The 21,155-nt window shown below is 44.0% G+C and overlaps 1 protein-coding gene across 1 annotated transcript in view; it reads right to left on the bottom strand.

Annotated features, from left to right (window-relative positions):
- The window catches only part of PYGB (glycogen phosphorylase B), a 635,794-nt gene that overhangs the window by 301,920 nt on the left and 312,719 nt on the right, over positions 1-21,155 (bottom strand). Inside the window, exon 6 of the mRNA XM_069235083.1 lies at positions 12,795-12,906. Coding sequence (XP_069091184.1) covers positions 12,795-12,906 — 112 coding nt within the window. The remainder of the gene's footprint in view (positions 1-12,794; positions 12,907-21,155) is intronic.

Here is a 21,155-nt window from a genome sequence, read left to right as displayed (position 1 = left end):
CCTCTTGAAGAAGACTCAGAAGCCTCTCCCTCCAGGCGTCCTGAAGTCCCTTTCAGAAGCTATGACCAGCATCCGGGGGAGCACTCCCCCGGCAGGTAGACTGTACTTTCCCTGGTATTTATTCCCTGGGTAAACTGTGAATACGGGCCACAGACTCCAGTCCAGTGATATCGCCCATCTAAGCGGGAGAGTAGGTGTGAAGTTGCCTCATTTGACTCACTGCCACCATCTCCAATACGGACGCCGCAGAGTGTGAGACAGAAAAGTAACAAAGGCCCCCACAATTGCTGTTGTGCCGGCAGACCCTATTTCTCAGAGCATTTATGCTTAGGCACATAGCCTTTGTATATCGCTGAGGTGGCCAGCTAATTCAAATTTTAAGGGCCCTTCGCGAAATTCTGCAGGGAATCATCTCCAGCATGAGGTCCACACCTGCCCCAAGCAATTGCTCCTCTCTATGGTGGCAACATCACCAGCTGCACGAGGGAGTGAAATTCGAACTCTTCACATTGCCCCCACTTAAAAAGATCCTGGTGCTTCCCCCATCTACTCTTCTAAGATAAAAATAAAAATAGAAGCAAGGTATCTGGCTGCTTCTCTTGCACTTCCCCAAACATAAAGACGTCTGTATTATGCAGTCCCATTAGCTGCCCCTCAAAAACGAATAGCACATGAAGAAGTTTTCGTTTTTCTTTACCATATTTTGAAGCTTGATTCTAATTTGTGTGTCACAGTAAAAACTAACTTTTTCCACCCAATGAGCTTTTGACAAACACCGACACGACTCATTTTTTTAATTATTCACTGAGATAATATCCGTTCGTAGACAGGTCACTGCGCCCAGAAAATCTCATTAAAGCTATGCGCATCACACGACATAACCAATGTCGAGGAATGTTCCCTTAAAAGGTCAAAGGCGACATTAGCTGATAAAACCCTGTGTCATCGGTCTCTGGCTACCATCACAGCAAACCCTATTGAAATGTCTCCAGCGACGACGTGCTACAGCTCACCAGAGGCGCAACACTCGGCGGGAGAAGAAAAGACGGCATAAAACCGAACAATGACTTTGAAACAGACACTTTCTCGTGTGTGTCTGTTTTTCCCACAAGCCGCAGTCATTGCTTCTTGAACCTTCTTTTGCGTGCGCACCGGGAATAAAACCCAAGTTAAAGAAGGCTGTGCCATCTGTTGTTTTGCACAAGTATTGCAGGTCTCTGTGACTCAAATGACTTCGTCAGCTCCGGTCTGTCTATTTAAAGGGCACGAAAGCCATTCGAAGCCTTCCATTCCCTAGAAGTCAAGTGCATTTGTAGACATGGGGGGTCATTCTGACCCCGGCGGTAAAAACCGCTGGGGCCGTGGTCGGCGGTAGCACCGCCAACAGGCTGGCGGTGTTCCGCCGGGCATTCTGATCGCGGCGGTACAGCCGCAGCCAGAAGCGGAAAGCCGGCGGTGTACCGCCGACTTTCCGCTGCCCATGGGAATCCGCCATGGCGGCGCAGCTTGCTGCGCCGCCATGGGGATTCCGACCCCCTCACCGCCATCCTGTTCCTGGCGGTTCCGACCGCCAGGAACAGGATGGCGGTGAGGAGTGTCGTGGGGCCCCTGGGGGCCCCTGCAGTGCCCATGCCAATGGCATGGGCACTGCAGGGGCCCCCGTAAGAGGGCCCCACTTTGTATTTCAGTGTCTGCATTGCAGACACTGAAATACGCGACGGGTGCCACTGCACCCGTCGCACATCCTCCACTCCGCCGGCTCCATTCGGAGCCGGCATCCTCATGGAGGGCCGTTTCCCACTGGGCTGGCGGGCGGCCTTTTGGCGGTCGCCCGCCAGCCCAGTGGGAAACCCAGAATGACCGCCGCGGTCTTTTGACCGCGGTACGGTCTTCTGGCGCTTCCCTCCAGGCGGGCGGCTCCTGCCGCCCGCCGGGGTCAGAATGACCCCCATGATGCCCTACCTCGATGAGTTGCCCGCACCCTCAAACTTTCGACCCTAGTTGCTCGCAGCCAAAAACAGATACGTAATATTAAACACGCACTGGCAAAGCCAACAGGTTTCGCTTACGTTTAGAGGGCGGACCAAAAAAAAACATACAATGCGTGTAGAACCTAAAGAACTTTGGGGGTCATTCCGACCCTGGCGGTCATGGACCGCCAGGGCCGGGGACGGGGGAAGCACCGCCAACAGGCTGGCGGCGCTTCATGGGCAATTCTGACCGCGGCGGTAAAGCCGCAGTCAGAAAAGGGAAACCGGCGGTTTCCCGCCGGTTTTCCCCTGTCCCAGGGAATCCTCCACGGCGGCGCTGCAAGCAGCGCCGCCATGGGGATTCCGACCCCCTTCCCGCCAGCCTGTTCCTGGCGGTTTACACCGCCAGGAAGAGGCTGGCGGGAACGGGTGTCGTGGGGCCCCTGCCACTGGCATGGGCACTGCAGGGGCCCCCTAACAAGGCCCCATTAAGATTTTCAGTGTCTGCAAAGCAGACACTGAAAATCGCGACGGGTGCCACTGCACCCGTCGCACGCCAGCAACTCCGCCGGCTCCATTCGGAGCCGGCTTCATCGTTGCTGGGGCTTTCCCACTGGGCGGGCGGGCGGCCTTTTGGCGGTCGCCCGCCTGCCCAGCGGGAAAGTCAAAATGACCGCCGCGGTCATTTGACCGCGGTACGGTCTTTTGGCGGTCTCCGCCCGGCGGGCGGTGCCCGCCGCCCGCCGGGGTCAGAATGACCCCCTTTATGTGTGAAAAATCAGTGTAGTTGTGACTTGCGTAGTAGTCACTGATGCACTGCAATGCCAGCAACCGACAGGCAGAGGAAGGATATACCAAAGACAAGAGGACGAGGAGAGAAATAAGCGCTCCTCTGGGAGGAGACAAAGCCCACTCTATTTATATTTTAAAGTATTGATAACAAAAGGTACTTCAAAGCAAAGCTCCAAAGCCAGACCTGAAAACGATTCACTTTCTGGGGGCACGGTGGTTCATTAACTTAGTAAATGCAGGAACAAGTATGGGGTGGACAAACTGCTACAGCAGGTAGGGAATCGCAGAGAAGTAATGGCGCCTATATAGCGGAGTGATGTTAAGATCAGGATAAAACAGAGATCATGAACAGATTGTGATGGGCGCTGAGCGGGAGTTAGAGAGCTTCCAAAGTTTTCTCCAACTTTAGTGGGGTAGGGTTGGGCACTGTTTAACAACGGATCAAATTACATTTTTATTCTGTCTCGTATTGTGTTGTAGCATCTATATAGCGCTTAGTACCCCATGTGGATCGCTGAAGCGCTTGCCTACATGAGTAGCAAGCTACACTGTGTTGGGTGTGAGGGTGGAAGGATGATGTCTTTGTTCTGATCCTGCTTGGGATAAGTTTCCATATTGTGCGTAATGACCACTGAGGTGCAATGTTCGTGTCATGGTGTACAGAGTATATCAGTGTGTTGGACTATGAAGTGTGAGAGACAGATACACAGTTTTATGGTTTTCAGTGTTCTGGTAGACTTGAATGGCTCTGCAGGTCGCTTTACGGTATTTCATATAATATAGCCTGCTTAGCTGGTTACTGCAATGGGTTGTCAAATTGTCCAGCAATGTGTGACATAACTCTTCAGTTATTCCATGCCTGTTCATTTGCTGATGGCTGTTTTTGTGGCGGTACAGTACTCGTGATGGACAACACCCATAGCAGATATGTTTTAAGTGAACTTAAGATGTATAAGTTTCAATTTGTTGCTGACTGCTGCAAATTCTGGTTTTAGTATTATAGTGAGCCATAAGTGTTACATATGGAAGTACATACCTATATAGTGCCATGGTGAACTATAGGTCAGCTCATCTTAGCTTACGTGTATATCAAAAACAGTTGGCTGGTTGAGTTGTTTGTAATTTGTGGGCTGCAAGCTGGGGACTTCACATGGGGGTACAGCTGTTTTATTGGCTCTGTTGCCGGATGTGGGTGCTGTAGTTTTCTTGGAAAAAGTCATGTTTTCAACTGTCTTTGGAAATGTATATCCTCCTGGGTGCATGTTATGCTGGTAGTTAGAAGCACCTAGGAGCACATACACTTGGATAATAGTGAGTTCCAGAGCTTCACAGCTTGAAGTGAGAAAGCAGTGCCTCCTACGGATTTCTTATGGTAAGGTGATATAATGATAAATGGTGAGTGCATGGAGAGCAGTGTTCTGTTTAGTTTGTAATGCTTGAATTTATCTTGTAGGTATAGCAGTCCACTTCCTTAGGAGGCTCTGTGGACAATGCAGTGTCTTGAAAATTGCCCTCCTAGCTGTAGGTAACCGTTTGAGTGATTGCAGGACTGAAGTCACAAGCTCTCTTCGGTGAAGGTGGAGAAGAAGCCTGCAGCAGCAATTTGGATAAGTTGTATTTTGCGTATAAAGACTGCAGGTGTGCCAAGGTATAGGCTTTTGCCATCGTTCAGTCTGGAGATTCTGAGCGTGGAGATGGCTTGCAGTGTATGTTGATGAATAAGGCATGGGAAGATGCAATGATGTATTTTAATTGTGTAGAATGTACTCTTTCTGATGTTATTAGCATGCAGTATCAAGGATAAGTCTGAAGCCATACTAACTCACTTCTCTAACATTTCTAACTTCTCTTAATGTTTTGGACGTGCTTCTAGTTCCTTAAGCAATACAGCAGTAGGCGGGTAGTTTTGCCATTTTTCGCAGGTCATTTTCTCTGTCTTTGTTGTATATAGCTTTCAATGGTAATTAACCACCCATGTGTTTATGGCACAAAGGCAATCATTAAGTTGTGAATTGTAGAGGTCTTTGGTGCTATCCAGTTTAAAAATGATTTGGGTGTCATCTGCATAGTTGTAACAGCTGAGGTTGTATGATTTAATCAAACTTGGTAAGGGGGGTAGGTAGATTTTTAATAATAGATTGTATATGATGGGCCTATGAGGAATGCCACAGTCTTGTTTGGGAGAAGATGATATGAAAGGGGTAGGAAGTCTACACTTCAAGAAGTACGAAGTAATCTATTCTAAAACATTTGCACAGATTCCGGTTTTGTGACATCTTTGCAGTGGTGTATGGTGGTGGACAGTGTCAAATGCAGCTGATTAATCCAGAAGTAATAAAGCAGCTCCTCCATTTTCATCCACTGTGAGTTTTAGATCATCCCAGATGTCTCTGCCTGGTCTGAAATCGGACTGTTGGTCTGACAGTAAGACATAACTTTTGGCACACCTAGAGAGTTGAGTAAATGCTGCTCTTTCAAGCCTTTTTTCTAAGAATGGTCCATTTGATATGGGCCTCTAGTTTGCTGAGAAAAAGGTTTTTCTTTTTGAGGAGAGGTTGGATGTAGGAGGTTTTGAGCTCCATGAAATCTAGTTTCAGGGACTTATTTGCCACCTTCCTTGCACATGTTGAGCGAAGATTATCTTCAAAGAGTTTTGGCGGTGCTGGGTCTTAAGGTGATCCTGATGGGCTGACAGCAATGATAAATGTTGAGGAAAACGTTTTGTGACAGGGTATTAAAGGTATGCATTGATAGACGATCATTGGTGTCTCCTCCTGCAGTGGTTATGCCATGCATTGTTGTAGAGTTGTCCGTGTTCCCCTTCAGGTCATTTTTAATCTTTGTAATATTTTACATGAATTAATTGGAGAATTTGTCACATAAATCTTGTGATCATAGTGTATCCATGTTTAAGAGCTCTGGATTGTGGAATTCTGTTAGAATTTTATGGAGTTCTTTACAAAGGCAGCCTGCTTCAGTTATGCTGTCACCTATTTTCAAGTATTTGTTCAATGGGGCAAACAGGTGAGGACGAAGAGGGTGTAATTGAATTCTAACTCAGTCCTCTCCTGAGTTTCTTGCACTTTCAACTATAACTATTCTAATTTTTGAACAATTCAACATAAAGGATAAAGATAAATCTTCAAAGGATTCTGTCATGTATTTTATTTAAGTAAGTCCAGAAAGTAAATACCCTAATTTGGGCTAAAATCACATTACATTTGACATGCCATTTTATCCCAAGAGGATAGAGTAAAGGTGTGAAAATAGTCATGTACAGTACTTAGCAAGCAATCACAAGTGGAAACCCAACACAGATTTAATGATTGGAACTTTACAGTGGATATGACTTAGCGTTACTAAATACCTAGATGCAATACTTGAGAATAAACAAACACAAACATAGGCCACAACTTTCCATAAAAGCAATCAAGTAATGAGCTGAAAATGGTTGTTAAAAATTAAGAGCTTCTTACAGGAATTGAGTGACATGTTGAGTAAAAGGGCAATGGTGGTTAGGTATGGAGGTTAGGGTGGCATTGGTGAGTGTGGTGGTGGTGTTTTGCTGGTAAGGGTGGTGTAGGATGGTAGTGGTGGTTAGGGTGCTGGCGGTAGTTAGGGTAGTGGTGGAGATTAGGTGCCAGGGTTGGTGTTGAGGGTAGTGGAAAGGGTGGGGGTGTAGAGCATGGTGGGGTGAGCATGGTGTGGCAAGCATGGTGGTGGTGGTTTGAACAGTAGTGAGAGTAGTGACAGTGGTGTTGGTGGTAAGTGGTGACACTGGTTGTTGTAGAGGCGTGGGTGGGAATGGTAGGGAGGAGGTGTTAGTGTGGTAGTGGCAAGTTTGGTGGTGATATGGTAGTGGTGGTGTTAGGATGGTGAAGGTGAGTGTGGCTAGGGTGGTGTTTGTTATGGTAGGGTGGTGGTTAGGGTAGGATGGAGATGGTAGTAGGTTGGTTAGCATGGTAGTGGTTGGAGGAGTGGTGGTGATAGGGCGGTGGTGGTTAAGGTAGTGGTTTGAGTGGTGGTGGTAGTTAGTGTGGGGTGGTGGTAGATAGGGTGAGGGTGGTGGTGGTAGTGGTGAAGGTGGTGTGGGATGGTCGGGTTGTTGCAGTAAGGCTGGTGATCGTTAGCATCAGGTGCTAGTGATGGTTAGTGTAGTGTTGGTTAGGGTACAGTGTTGAAGGTTAGTAGGGTGGTGGTTAGGGTAGGGTGTTGATTGTTAAGGTGGCGGTGTTTAGGGTGGTGGTGGTAGGAGTGATAGTGGTAAGGTAGGTGAAGGTAGTGGTGAGGTTGGTGGTGGTGAAGATGCTGGTGGGAGTGGTGGTTAATGTGGTGGTGATGGTTAGGATGGTGCTTGTGGTTAAAGTGGTGGTGGACAGGGTGTTGGTAATTAGAGTGGTGGTCATGGTGATGGTGGTAGTTAAGGGGGTGATGGTAGGGTGGTAATGATTGGGGTTAGTGTGGTGGTGGTTATAATGCTGGTGGATACAGTGGTGGGTAGGGTGAGGGTGGTGGTGAAGGCAGTGGTGGTGTTAAGGGTGGTGGTTAGGGTAGTGGTGGTGGTTAGGACAGTTGTGATTAGGCTGGTGATGGTTAGCATGGGGTGGTGGTTAGGGTGGTGTTTGTTAGGGCACAGTCTGGTGGTGGTGGTTAGGGTAGGGTGGTGGAGTCTAGGGTGGTGGTGTCTAAAGTGGTGGTTAGGGTGGTAATGTGAGGGTAATGGCGGTGAGGCAGGTGAGAGTGTTTGTTAGGGTGGTAATGGTAGGGTGATCGTTAGGGTAGGGTGAGGTGATTAGGGTGGTGGTGGTGGTAAGGTTGAGTAGTTTGGGTTTTCAGTAGGGTGGTGTTGGGGAGGGTGGTGGTGGTGGTAGTAGTAGGCTGTTTAGAGTGGTGGTGGCTAGGGTGGTGACATTTAATGTGGTGGTTAGGGTGGAGATTGATAGGGTAATGGTGGTTAGGTTATGCAGTGGTGATTAGGGTGGCAGTGTTTAGGGTGGTTGTTATGGTGGTAGTGGTAAGGGTGATGGTAGTGAGGTAGGTGAGGGTGGTGGAGGTGAGGTTGGTGGTGGTTAGGGTGGTTAATATTAGGGTAGAGGTTTGGTAGGTTAGTGGTGGTTGGGATAGGACAGGGCAATGGTGTTAGTGCAGGGTGGTGGTTAGGGTACGGCAGTGGTAGTGGTTAGGGTGGGGGTAGTTAAGGTGGTGGTGGTGGGTAGGGGGGTGGTGGGCTAGTTAGGGTGGTGATGGTTAAGGTTGTGGTGACGATGGTTAGGGTGGTGGTGGGTTGGTGGTTTCGGTGGTGGTGGTGAGGGTGATGGTGGTGAGGTAGGTGAGTGTGGTGGTGAGGAAAGTGATGGTTAAAAAGTTCTTGTTTAGGATGTGATGGTAGGGCTGTGGTTAAGGTAAGGTGGGTGGTGCTTTTTGTAGGGTGGTGGCGGTTAGTGTAGAGTGGTGGTTAGGGTGGTGATGGTTGTGGTAGGGTTTGGTTAGTTCGGGTGGAGAGGGTGAGGAGAGTGGTGGTGATAGGGGGTGGTGGTAAGGGTAGTGAAGGTAAGGTGTTAGCTGATATGGGGTAGTGGTTAGGGTAGCTTGGTGGTGGTTATGGCGGTAGTGTTATGGGTGGTTTTTATGGTGGTGGTGGTAAGGGTGATGGTGGTGGTGATGTAGGTGAGGGTTGTGAAGATGGTGGTTAAGGTGGCTGTGCTTACGGTGGTGATGGTAGGGTGAGGGTTAGGTAGGTTGGTGCTGGTTAGGGGAGGACAGGGTGATGGTGGTCAGTGTAGGGTGATAGTAAAGACAGAACAGTGGTGGTGGTTAGGGTGGTGGTGGGTCAGATAGGGTGGAGGTGGTTTGGGGTGGTAAGCTGGTTGGGTGGAAGTAGTTAGGGTGGTGATGTTTAGGGTGGTGATTTGAGAGGTGATGATGGTAACAGTGGTGATAAAAGTGGTGAAGAGAGTGATGATAGTGAGGTAGGTGAGGATGGTGATCAAGGGGATGGTTAAAGTGTTGCTGGTTAAGATGGTGATAGTAGGGTGATGGTTAAGGTAGAGTGGGTTGGTTAGGGTAGTGGTTAGAGTAGCGTGGTGGTATTAGGGTATTGTGGTGATTTAGAGTGGTGGTGGTTGTGGTAGAGTTGGGGTAATTTGAGCTGTAGTCGTGACTAGGGTGGTGGTGTTTAAGGCGGTGGCATTCAGGTGGTTGTTATGGTGGGAGTGGTAATGGTGATGGTGGTGATGTAGGTGAGGGTGGTGGTGAAAGTGATGATTAAAGTGGTGGTGGTAAGGGAGGTGATGTAGGGTGGAAGTTAAGTAGGTATGGTGGTTATGGTATGACAGGGTGATGGCAGTTAGTGTAGGGTAGAGGTTAGTGTAGGGTGTTGCGTAGGGTAGGGCGGCGGTTAGGGTGGGAGTAGCTAGGATGGTGGTGGTACATAGGGTGGTGGTGGTTGAAGGCTGGTTAGGGTGATTATGGTGGTTATGGTCGTGGTGGGGTGGTGATGGTGGTGAAAGTAGTAAAGGTGGGGGTTAAAATGGTGGTTTGGGTGGTGACAGTAGGGTGGTGGCTAGGGTAGGGTGGAGTGGTTAGGGTGGTGGTTAGAGTAGGGTGGTGGTAGTTAGGATGGTAGTGGTTGTGGTAGGGTTGGGGTAGTTAGGGTGGTGGTGGTGTTGAGTAGGGTGGTGGTGGTAGAGTGGCGGGAGGCTGTTTGTGGCGATAGGGTGATGGTTAGGGTGATGGTAGTTAATATGGTGGTGGTTAGGGTAGAATCGTGGTTAGGGTGGTAGTGGTATGGTTGAGGTAGTTTTAGTGGTGAGTAGGGTGGTGGTGGTAGAATGGTTAGGGTGGTAGTGGCAGGGTGGTAGTTAGGGTGGTGGTGGTGGTAGGCTGGTTAGGGTGGTAGTGGTGAAGTTGGTGAAATTGGTGGTTCAAGTGTTGGTGGTTTGGGTGGTGATGGTAGGGTGAGGATAGGCAGGTTGGTGGTGGTTAGGGTAGGAGAGGGGGATGGTGGTTCATGTAAAGTGGTGGTTAGGGGAGGGTGTGGTAGGTTATGGTGGGGTAGTTAGGGTAGTGGTGGTGGGTAGGGTGATGGTGGTAAGGGGTGGTGTTAGTGGGCTGCTTAGATTGGAGGCAGTTTTGGTGGCGGTAGGGTGTAAGTTTCTGTCATGATGGTGATTACGGTGGTAGTAGTTGTTAGTGTAGTGGTGGGTGGGATTGTGGTGGGTAAGGTGAGAATATTAGAAATTTTAGACCAAACTTTAGTTGGTGTCTGTTAATTATTTGGTGGGGAGGTAGTAGTGGTGCTTATGGTGGTGGTGTGTAGGTTGATTGTGGTGGTGGTGAGGGTGGTGCAGGGTGAGGGTGGTAGTGGTGGTAGATAGGGCAGTGTTGGTTAAGGTGGTTATGGAGGTTATAGGGTGGTTAGAGTGGTGGTTGTTAGGGTGGTGGTGTTTTGGGGACAGTGGTGGATAGGGTGATGTGGTAAGGGTGGGGTGGTTGTGGTGTTTAGGTCAGGGTCATGGTGGTAAGGGTAGCGTGGTGGTGATTAGAGTTGTGGTTAAGGAGGTGCTGGCATGGTGGTGTTGGTAGGGGTATGGTGGTAGTACTGAGGTCATTGTGGTGATTTTGTGGAAGTTATTCTACATTTGAAACATATATGCAAATTAATATGACGTTATTTCAGTTGAAGCAAAATTGTTATGGCATGTTTTAGTGTGTTTCCTGTCATAGGCTAAACTAGGCCTCAGGTTGGCCTCGACATACTATTTAAAAATGGATAGTGTTTCATAATATTCATTATGTGTTTATATTTCTTATTTGACACCACACTCAGTAAAATGTGCACTGTTTATTTTGTATTACATGTTGTTCTTAAAAACCTGTTGGAGGATGCCTTTTTTCTTCTTTGCAAGGCTCTTCTTATTAGCATACTATATTTCATCAATTCATGACTGTTTGTTTATGTAACTAGTTTGTTCTGACACCTCTGGATGACTTTAGGTCAGAAGGGGTGAATCAATATTCATGTAGTGGGATAGTGCTAGGCTGGTAGGGTTATATCACATTTTAGAATATTGCAATATGATTTGTTGACATAAGGATACTTATGCATACATCATGTACACTGACTTTGCAGTTTCCATTATGTCTATGGTGACATTTTTTTTTATAAAAGACCCGTATTTGGAGGTGAGCCATGGAGTCTTTCCTGAGCATCTACGGTTGCTGCCCTATTTTCGAATGGTTTGCTGCACATTTGAGACTTACTTTATTTTTCTGATTTTGCTTATTATTATTGAGATATTCCTGTAACTGAGGGCCATCATGGTGGTTGATTTCTATGTTGCATTGTGCATATTTTCCGTATAGCATTTAAAATTTAATAAACCTTTGTGGTTTTCCAAATTTCTGATCTCAAACTCCCTTTATAAGAGCGTAAGTTGATTATTCCAGCATCATGACGTAGTGTACTGTGAAGAGGTATGCTTCAGCTCTTTCATAAATTGGAGTAGGTGTTTCTGGGGACTGGCATAAAAAAACAATGGACTTTAGGAGACAGAAAAGTGGAGTGGAAACAGTGAAAAAATGTTTTAAAAGCAGGGATGATGCCATTGTCTTTCTGGAACTGACTGCTATACGTTTTCTGGGAAAACATCAATTAAAAGATGCTTAAAAGAAAGGGCTCAGAAAATTATGACTGGAAGGCTTTTTGGAATTAACCCATGCCTCTTGCGTTTAATTAGGCTATAACTAGGAGTGGAGGTCAAGGAAACAAGGGCAGGCAAAGTACCATTTTAGCTGCTTTGCTTGAATTGAAGATTTTAAAAGGGTCTCCCATTAAAAAAAAAAATTATACGAAAATCAAAACATTTTACAGTTTTGCTGTTTCTTGACGTTGGTCAAAGAAGGTAAACACTGCTAGAGATCAAGGTTGCAAAGATAAACTTGTTAGTGATAACTTGTGAACCTGCAGGTTATTTATAAGGGAGGCTCAGGTCCGCACAAAAGGCATATAGATCTTTTTAGACAAACCAAGGGTTACAGAGAACAATGCGCAATTACGTATGATTTGTCATATTTTCATTCCAGTGGTGAGTAAAAGTATAGATAACCCTTGTTTTACAGGTTTGACTTATACGCAGCTTTAGCTGTTTCAGCCAGTATCAGGTTTAAAAAAAATCATAATAAAAATACATACATATATGGATACGTATAGGGCTTTTGGTTAAGTGTCTCCATCCTCTAGGCTGTTCATGTGTCAATCACATTTTGCCTCCATCCACCATACCCTATAACCTTGATGCAATGGGTAAGCCCACTTCAGTGACTGGCTTTCTTAAATGTGGCATTTTGCTTGTGCGCATGTGCACAGACAACTAAAGAGTAGTCCAGCTATGCTTTCTTTTGGTTTACTATTGTGATGGGAATTTTTGTACAGGGTTTCTTTGCAAACATATGTACACCACCTTTTGACAGTCCCATTTTACTGCTTTCTACTAACATATCAATAGGCTTTATTTTATACGCAGAACTACAAAATTACGTCTATTTTACAACTTTGCAAAACAGTAATATTCTTCCCTAGGCAAGAGCTGTTGGCTTTTCCAGTGCTTGCTCAACAATGGCATTTGTCACAAAGGACGCAGGCCAATTAGGGATGGAACGATGAATAGCCACCTTCTTTGACAAACAATTTTTTGTGTTATTTTAGGTAATAACTGCTCGCACACACGCAAGCACGTTTTGTGGTTTGTTGTATACAATGTCTTTTTTCTTCACAATGTGTGTTTTCATTTAAATGTGATGCCTGTATCGTGTAGGAAAAACAGCATAGAGATGTACGCACAAACACAATAAATACAACCAGGCCACCATGAAGAAATACGTTACAAAGTCATCTCACGAAATGTAACGTACCTCATAGCAAAGTGGCAAACTGGTTTTAAGGCTAGAATGTGATTTTCCCCACCTTATTGAAAGGATATTGATCACTCCCTCCTACCAGGAGGCAAAAAAGGCAGAAAAGTCACAACTTACACTCCTGAAGGTTGAAATCATTGGGTGCTTTTGCAGACCACAGCCTCATTGTATTGACTGTGTTGTTTTTGTATCCTGGAACTGGGGTATCATACGGCATAGCAAGAACAATCTGTGAAGGAAGGCAACAGTCAGGTTAGTCTTGTAAATCTAGGAACATGTGCACGTTTGAAAATGAATTAACAAAGCGTGTCTGTGTTTGTGAAGAAGCAACTCAATACAGGATGAGTGCCTCTGACGCAGGGTTTTGTGCAGCCATGCAAGAGATCTGACCCTGTTTCTCTAATGAGCATAAGTGCAGGAGCCAGCAGGGGCGGGGACCTGGAAGCAGCGGTCTCTTTAGCCACAGAGAACAAGGAAAAGGGGGCAGTGGTGCAGCCGTAATGAGCTTTCCTTCATTAGGGTTGCTGTTATGTTAGAAAAGTGCCCCAACCTGGTGGCTGCTTTTTTCGGCTGATTAAGAGTCTCGCGGTAGTAACACAACGCATGGATATTTTTCGAGAAATTAATACTAGCATAGTCTGGTGGTAACAATAAGCACATACGTGTGGAAAAACGTGCAATACATTGCTAACAGTTGCTATTTTAATTTTCTCAGTTAACAAATTTTCGCATGCTCGTTGTGAATGATAGGACCACATCTCAACCATGCTTCAGGACAGTCACAGGTTTATGGCTAAAGCTGGGATCCAGTTCAAATTACTGAAACGCCTTGTACCATTAGGTTTGCCACTACTATTTCTGTTTTCAAGATAAGGAGGTAGGGTCAGGATCATTCCTGAGGTCTCTCACGTTCTGCTTCATTTTGTAGTTCTACGATTTGGGTTTCTGCTCGAAAGAGAGCGGGAACTCGTGCAAGTGGGTGAACACACCAGCTGCTTCTGACTTTGGATCTCAGTTCTCAGCATTATATGGGGCTCAGTGCACTGAGCCATCGCTCGTTGAAAACATCTTTTTACCAACACCAATGGTAATCAACTGATGTCACATTTTGTGAAAGAGGTTATAAATGATGTCGCCTTTACTGACACATTACACAAGCAGTACACGCTGCATTTCTGTTTGATTTACATTAGTTACAGAATTCCTAATGAATTGTGCTTTCAACAACAAGCACTGTAAATTGGTGCCTCTCAAACGTTTTAGAAACACAACCCAATTTTTTGAACAACAAACCTTTATGACCCACCTGTCTTTAATGGCCATGAGGTGGGCGATATTTGAATGTAACTAAAACATTGTGTGGTGGATCACCGTCATTTACAGACAGCACATTTCCCACTAAATTTACAAAGATAAACAGGTTTACTGATAAAACTATATAGCACATAAATATATGGAAATCAGGTTTCTGCGAATATTTATCATTTTAGTTTCACCACATAAAGTGTCTTGATTCCCTTGTTTCCCATTTCCCGGTTCTTGCCCAGGATTGGGTGCTGTGTATTCTTTCTAGTAGTTATCATACGCTTCTGTACACTTAGGGTCTGATTTAGAGTTTGGTGGATGGGTTACTCCATCACAAATGTGACGGATATCCCGTTCGCCATTTTACGATTTATATAGGATATTATGAAATCGTAATATAGTGGATGGATATCTGTCATGTTTGTGAGGAGTAACCCCATCCGCAAAACTCTAAATTAGGCCCTTACTGTCCATTACTTGTGCTCACCGTGGCCTCTGGGCTTTCTAATGTTTAATAATTGAGGTGTGAATGTTCACAAAAAGGCCGGCCAAGAATGTCTATTAGGGGCAGCCAGGAGTAAATCGTCTACATCTGACTTCCCCTTTGGTACCTATGGCCTGCCCTTTCTACGCCAAGTCTCAGGGGCCATGAAGGCAGCATAATGGAAACTTAGCCAGAGCTCTAAAAATCTCAGTTTCCATTATGCAGTTATGAGGCGTCATCCATCAACCAGCCACTTGGAAGCAAATTAGAGGCTTTTCAAGGCTAAGGATGGGACAATGCATCAACTGTGCGACCTTATAAGGACTCAATGGTTGTGGGATGTCATTTCTGCAACCCCGGACATTCTGGTGCACGATGTCCATAATACTTGTCAGGTATTTAAACAAATACCAGTAACAGGAATGTTCCTGAGAAAATTACTAGTAGTTATTGCGTTTTTCTTGCTGCAGCTCTAAATTTCTATGTATTTATACATTGCACAGCAAGTGTAAAGGAATCCTGAATTAATAATTGACCAGTGTAATTTCTTTCCAAAAGCCATTACACACTGTTATGCTCTTCTGTGAAGTTAGTTACATTAGACTCAGTATCTCAAATAGCACGTACCTAGTAGGCATTGGCTGTGCTGCATTCAATACCTGCCCGAACAAGTGAAAGGCATACTTGAGATTAAGCATAACTCTGAAAAAAACATTCTCTGGTTAGAGTTTTTTAGAGCTTGATGTTCCTTTTTTGGGTTTCATTTATGATCTCTCAAATTTGGTGAGATGTTATTAGTCTTCAAACCTCATAGTAAAAATCAGTGCTTAAGTTTGTGAAAAAAAAGTTAGGGAAAAAAAGTGTCCGGGCCTGAGGTATTGCTTAGGATGCATCTACAGTTTGCAACACCCACTGCCCCTGCCGGTGCTGCAAAAATGCCAATATCAATAGCCTGGACAAGTTGCTAATATAATGTTTTAGTGTATATAGGTAAACTGATAAGCTTTGCTGAAATAGGCAGCCATGTGGTGGACAGTCAGAAGAAAAGTGCCGGTGTTAGGAATTAAGTGTTGGTGGGTGCCGAACACTGGCAAACACCAGCACAAATTAAGCACTGGACTAACTATGCATAGTGGCAGACCATGTCTGATTGCAGTAAAAACAGCCCGTTTTTTTTATTACGCCAATTTTTTAAATATTGATAAGGTGTATTACATACATAGGGACACTATGAAACTGCCCAGAACAGTGAAGAGGGGCTCTCCATATTTCACTGTGGTGGCCCCAGAGGGGAATGTTTTGGTTATATTGTTTGTGTTCGTTCAACTGATCACTGGCTCCAAAAGAGACTTACGCATCTCTCTCCAGGCGTTCTTGCACGTTAGCAGTCTAGACTCATGGCTTTGAAGCTAGGGGAGCTGCCTAAGGACAGCAGGCAGCCTGGTGAAGCACTGCATGCTGAAGCTCCACGACCTCAGACTATTTTGAGCGAGTGGGTAACAAGGAAATGAAAAGTAGCACTTTGCAACGTGTAGGAAGGGGTGATTCCGCCACACCACTGTTTAATTTATACCTGGAAGTCTCCTTGGTATTCCAAGTTTACAGGAAAACCATGTTAGTGTGGGAGCCAAACATTTCAATGTCTTCTCCTAGGCATCTGAGCAGCTGTCAAGCAAAATCTGTTAATGGTTATGGACATAGTGGAGGCTATAGTTGAGTCTTCCGTGTCTACCTCAAGGTCCCCACAAAAAAGATTGTGTTTCCAGATGTATTCAGAAATTTAGATAAATATCCTTGAATCATAAGTTGAGCATAGATGAGCAGATAGCGAGTGCATTCAAGAAAACCAATATTGTGCACACGGATGGCTGGCAGGAATGGAAGACAATTAATTAGCCTATGGCACAGAAGTGGAGAAACGTCTGGACTATGTTCATGGATTGCTATCACTTTTTGACTGAGAGAAAGTGGACTTTCTGAGGGCAAGTGGGATGGGGCAGTTGCATGTTAAGCCAAACGCAGGGTTAATGGCATGGTTCTTTCTGGATCTTCTCAGTGTTCTACTGCAGTGGTTCCCAAACTTTTTGATTTATGTGGACCCCCATTTTAACATTAATGGAACCCAGGGACCCCTACTGAATCATCATTGGAATCCGGGGACCCCCGCCTGAGTCATTACTGGAAGCGGGGGGCCTAATCTGTCAATATTTGTTAATATTTTTTAATTTTCTAACTAGTCGCGGACCCCCTGAGAAGGCTAGATGCACTAGTTCCTGTGAAAAGTTCCAATGATTTCACTGACTATTTGCAGATTATTGCTGGGATAGTTATAAAGTATAACAAATGAGTCCTTTGCTTCTTGGGTTTTCAATGAAACCCAACTAAGATGGATATGCATTCCAGACTTTAAGAGCAAACACAGGGAACAAACCCTCACTGTAATCTCACTAATTTAAATTTTGGAGACAATCTAATCTCTCAAATTGTCTTACAGTCATTAGCTGTTTTTGTATTTACTTATTTTAGGTGGCAATTAAATGTTCTGTTTGCGAACTCACAATTCTATGTTTCAGAAGTCTGTTACTTAAGAACTGGAAGGTCCAGTTAGACTTTCAGATAGACATACAAAAAACATGCATAATAACGTGCATTAAAATCATATTATCTAAATTGACTTTATGCATATATTTTCATGATGAAAATCCGGAAAATGGGACAGAAGTTTACTATTTTGTGGATCGATTAATCCAGCCCTCAATTTTTATACCAGGTAAACAGAAGTATGGGTAACCTCGAGTCAAACTTGAAATTTCGTCTATTTTTCAATGCATACTGTTAAACACTCCTATATCTTTCCCAACACGTGTCTATGACCACATACATATATACATGAACACACTTAGGGGCACCCCAGTATTCCCCTAGGAACTGGGTATAGACAATGTCTCACTTAAATATACTCCTAGATTAATTATTTAGATATAGTATGCGTACATATGATCCAGGCTTCAATTAATGAAAAAGACAGCTCCGTACTGTTAAAATCCAATATATTACTCAATAGGATGCAGGAAGTTCAAAAACTTTTACAACAATTTCATAATTTTCATGATTTAATTGCCGGTTATAACAGGAGTTTAATGCTCGAAAACATTTTGGGAGGAGAGGAAAATAAAGTTATAAAACTCATTTAAGATTGTGGTAAGCTTGTTCAGGATTTGTAAAATTCTCAAGATCAGCTTTTCAAGTCACTGTCACATCTTCGATCAAGACTTAAGCTTAGTTCCGAGTCAACACTCAAAATCCATTTTAGTGTTTGAGTACAAAGGTTTTTAGAACGTACCAAATGTCATGACGCAGCACAGAAAATCACACAGCACATGACAAAAGTGGGTGGGATTGTGGGAGGTAGTGACTTGCTTTCAGCTTGTTTGTCACTTCATTTTGCATTATGAAAACAGATGCTTGTTGTGGTCAGCAGTAATTTCCCTGTGGAGCAAATTATCATCTTCTTGATACCAAGAACGATTCCCAGATACCTGTATGTAGAGGGTTATTTTAAGCCAGCTAAATTATGTGTTTATGAGTATGCACATATTTCAATGTTTTAAAAGCACAGTTACGAGGACACAAATGTCATCCTGCACAAATAATGACGCCTGAAAATTGACTACCACTATGTTGTTGAGGTTATTATATGTTGATAAATACGTATATACTATATATAACTTCACATCTATGTGTCTTGACGAACAGTCAAGTTATGGAGATGTGGTATTAAGAAGAGCAAATCTATACTATAAATGTATGGGTTGACAGTGCAGTGTTCTTGCTATTAGGAATCATTGTTTTTGCAAGATGTTAATAAAAACTCGATAATGTAGTACAACACAATTTCAGCAATTCTTAATGTATTGTAAGTTCTTTTATTTGAGTGTGTATTTTATTGTTTGCAACTTATTATTAATAAAAATGAGGCCCAGATCTCAATTTGTCTGCGTGATTACAGCTAAGAAGTGCTAAGAGCTTGAGGGCGCAAGTAATCCATTTTGCATCTCTGATTTAATTGCTCTAAATTTTGGACAAAATCAGTATTTTGTAGTTTATTAGCAATAGCTCTGACTTAATAGTTGAATAAACGGTTAGTGTTTGGTTTTGTATGTTTGGAAATGACCAGCTTCACCAAGCTAGGAAGGGAGTTTTGTCGGGTTTCCACCTTAATGATGATTCTAGAGTATTGTGCTAACAAAACTCTATGGCCAAAATACAGACGGAACAAAACATAACAAGGTACATTTAGGTTTACTTCACTTAAATCCACATATATGTGCCTTGACAATGTATCTCTCTTCAAGGTACTAAAGATGTGAAGTCAAGGATAGTATAACTATACTTACATATAAGCACCTACCTTTTTAATATTTTGGATTGCGATATTTTGGTAGCACTGTGCTTCTGTAGTTGATAATTTGACATGCTGCCATTTTGTCAGGATTTATTCCACTTTACACAGCTTGTGGACTATACAGGTCATAGACTGCTCAAGAGTATTCATATTTTTGTGCTTTATCATGTGCACTTTACAAATAGCATATTATGTACATTTGGTGAAAGTTCTGTTAAAGGTGTTTAGTTGAGGAGAACAGTCGAGAACTGACCTATTAAATGTAATTTTCTTCCTCAGAAAAACAAAAGGTGATGAATTGCCTGAATTATTCTAATTTACTGTGAATTACTCTGAGTCGCATGTCAACCTGCTGTTTTTTTCGCTCACTGTTCACTTCAAACAGGGAGCAACATGAGCAACCATAGGCAACACCCCCAAAACGACAGTCTAACCACAAACATTCTCTGTACAGGAACAGAAGCAACCTCAGATTTATTTTGGTAAGGTATCATAAGAGAGGTGCCGCGTTAGTCCCATAGCACAGCCAGGGGCCACCCATATGCAAATAAGCACTTGCCCTGCCCAAAAAAAGGCAGTCCAGCCTAAACTGCTTGCCCATGTTCTTCCAGCCAGTGTTTCAGTCCTATGGGGCTCATCATTGAGGCCCAGGGTAATCACCAGTGGCTGAGATTAATTTTAGGTGACCACCCATGTCTTTTTATCTCAGTTACTTTTCTTGCAGTGTTAGGTACAATACATTCTATGTTACATCTCCTGCATGTTAATCTTCTGAATTCACCATCATCTGCTCCATTGTTGTCACCCTGCACTTCCCATCATGAAGCTTTTGTCTCTAGTTTCACTACTTTATTGTTTGTAATCGATGCATGGTTGATTTGTACCATTTCACCACATTTTGGAAAGCATGTTTGTCCAAAGTTCGCTGGAAATATCATAAAATCACAAAAAAAAATGTGTTCACATGGGTATCTACTGAAGTTAGAGCTAGTACTATAACAATTTAGAAAAGCCGGGGTCAGTTCTGACATTTGCGAATATGTAAAAAGTATTGTAACTCAGGATTTTGCAGAGGAGCTGCACGGGCAGGTAAGTGACATATGTTACATTTTATCCATGTATCCTCTTGATGATTAAAAAGAAAGGGTTGAGATCATAGGCTTATGGCGAAACATAACCAACTAAATCAACCTGCGCAATGGTCACTGGATTTCATTAGGTTGTTTTATATTTGCCACACATTTTATACGTGACTGTAAGACTGAACAAAAGATACATGATGGGTTTGCTTACTTAACATACTTCTAACTTGGTACTCTACAGCTGATTCGGGGCGTATTGAGACACTGAAAAGTAAAGAACTACCAAAAACAATGGCAAAATGTAAGAGAAACAGCTGGAGTAAACAGAGTGATCACTATCCACAAGAGGAAGTAGAAGGGACAGTGGCATGGAGGCTAGCTTCCTAGGGTACTCCAATAAGATATACAAATGTATAAAATAGCATACAATTTGACTGCAGAAAAGACCACTGTTTCCATCTAGTAGATCTGAGGTTTCCTGCCTCACTCTGGCCACCATCAGCTCTTATTTCCTTTTGTTAGTAAAAAACGTTTTTTAAATTTAGTTTCTTTGAGAGACACTCATTTTACTCAAGAGTCATTGCCTGGATTTCACCTGTTGCTCCTTACAAAGGAGAGGCCAATTTGAGGCTGTGGTCCGCACCCTTGGTTCGTCTTATACTTTTAAGGTGTCCAAATGCAGACACTCCCAAGTGCCAACTCTCACAGGGCTCTTTTCCCTTTCCGCAGATCATTACGCAAAAAATAAACTGCATCTGTCAATAAAGTGATACTTCCAAAGTTTGTCATGGTTTAGCCTTTTTAGGTCTGGCACAGCCTAAGACTCTTGCTGTGTACACATGCACAAACAGTATTCTTTGAATCAGCTCATTTGACCCATTGGCCCATTTGGGTCCTCCCTCTTCAGCCACTGTTTGGAACTGCTCTCAGCATATTGCAGACATGTACATGTTCTGCGTATATTTTCCATTGGTGACTGGGGAACAAAATAGTTTGTCTTCAAGATCACACTCTTCACTTTGCTTGAGCGTAAACTGGCATGGGCAGAATCTGTCCGAGTGTCTAGCAGTCACACACAGTGTCGTCCATTCTACTGTCACATGTTGTCACCGCAAGGCTGGTCATTTGTGGAGAAAACGGAACGGGCTTTGGGTCGTGCAGAGTTAGCCTCCTACCACTCTCGCCGATCCTATGAAGCCCCA

This window comes from Pleurodeles waltl, chromosome 5 (genome assembly GCF_031143425.1).
Source record: "Pleurodeles waltl isolate 20211129_DDA chromosome 5, aPleWal1.hap1.20221129, whole genome shotgun sequence".
In the NCBI taxonomy this organism is placed as follows: domain Eukaryota; kingdom Metazoa; phylum Chordata; class Amphibia; order Caudata; family Salamandridae; genus Pleurodeles; species Pleurodeles waltl.
The sequence above is the reverse complement of the archived record's forward strand: the minus strand, read 5'-3'. Positions and strand labels throughout refer to the sequence as shown.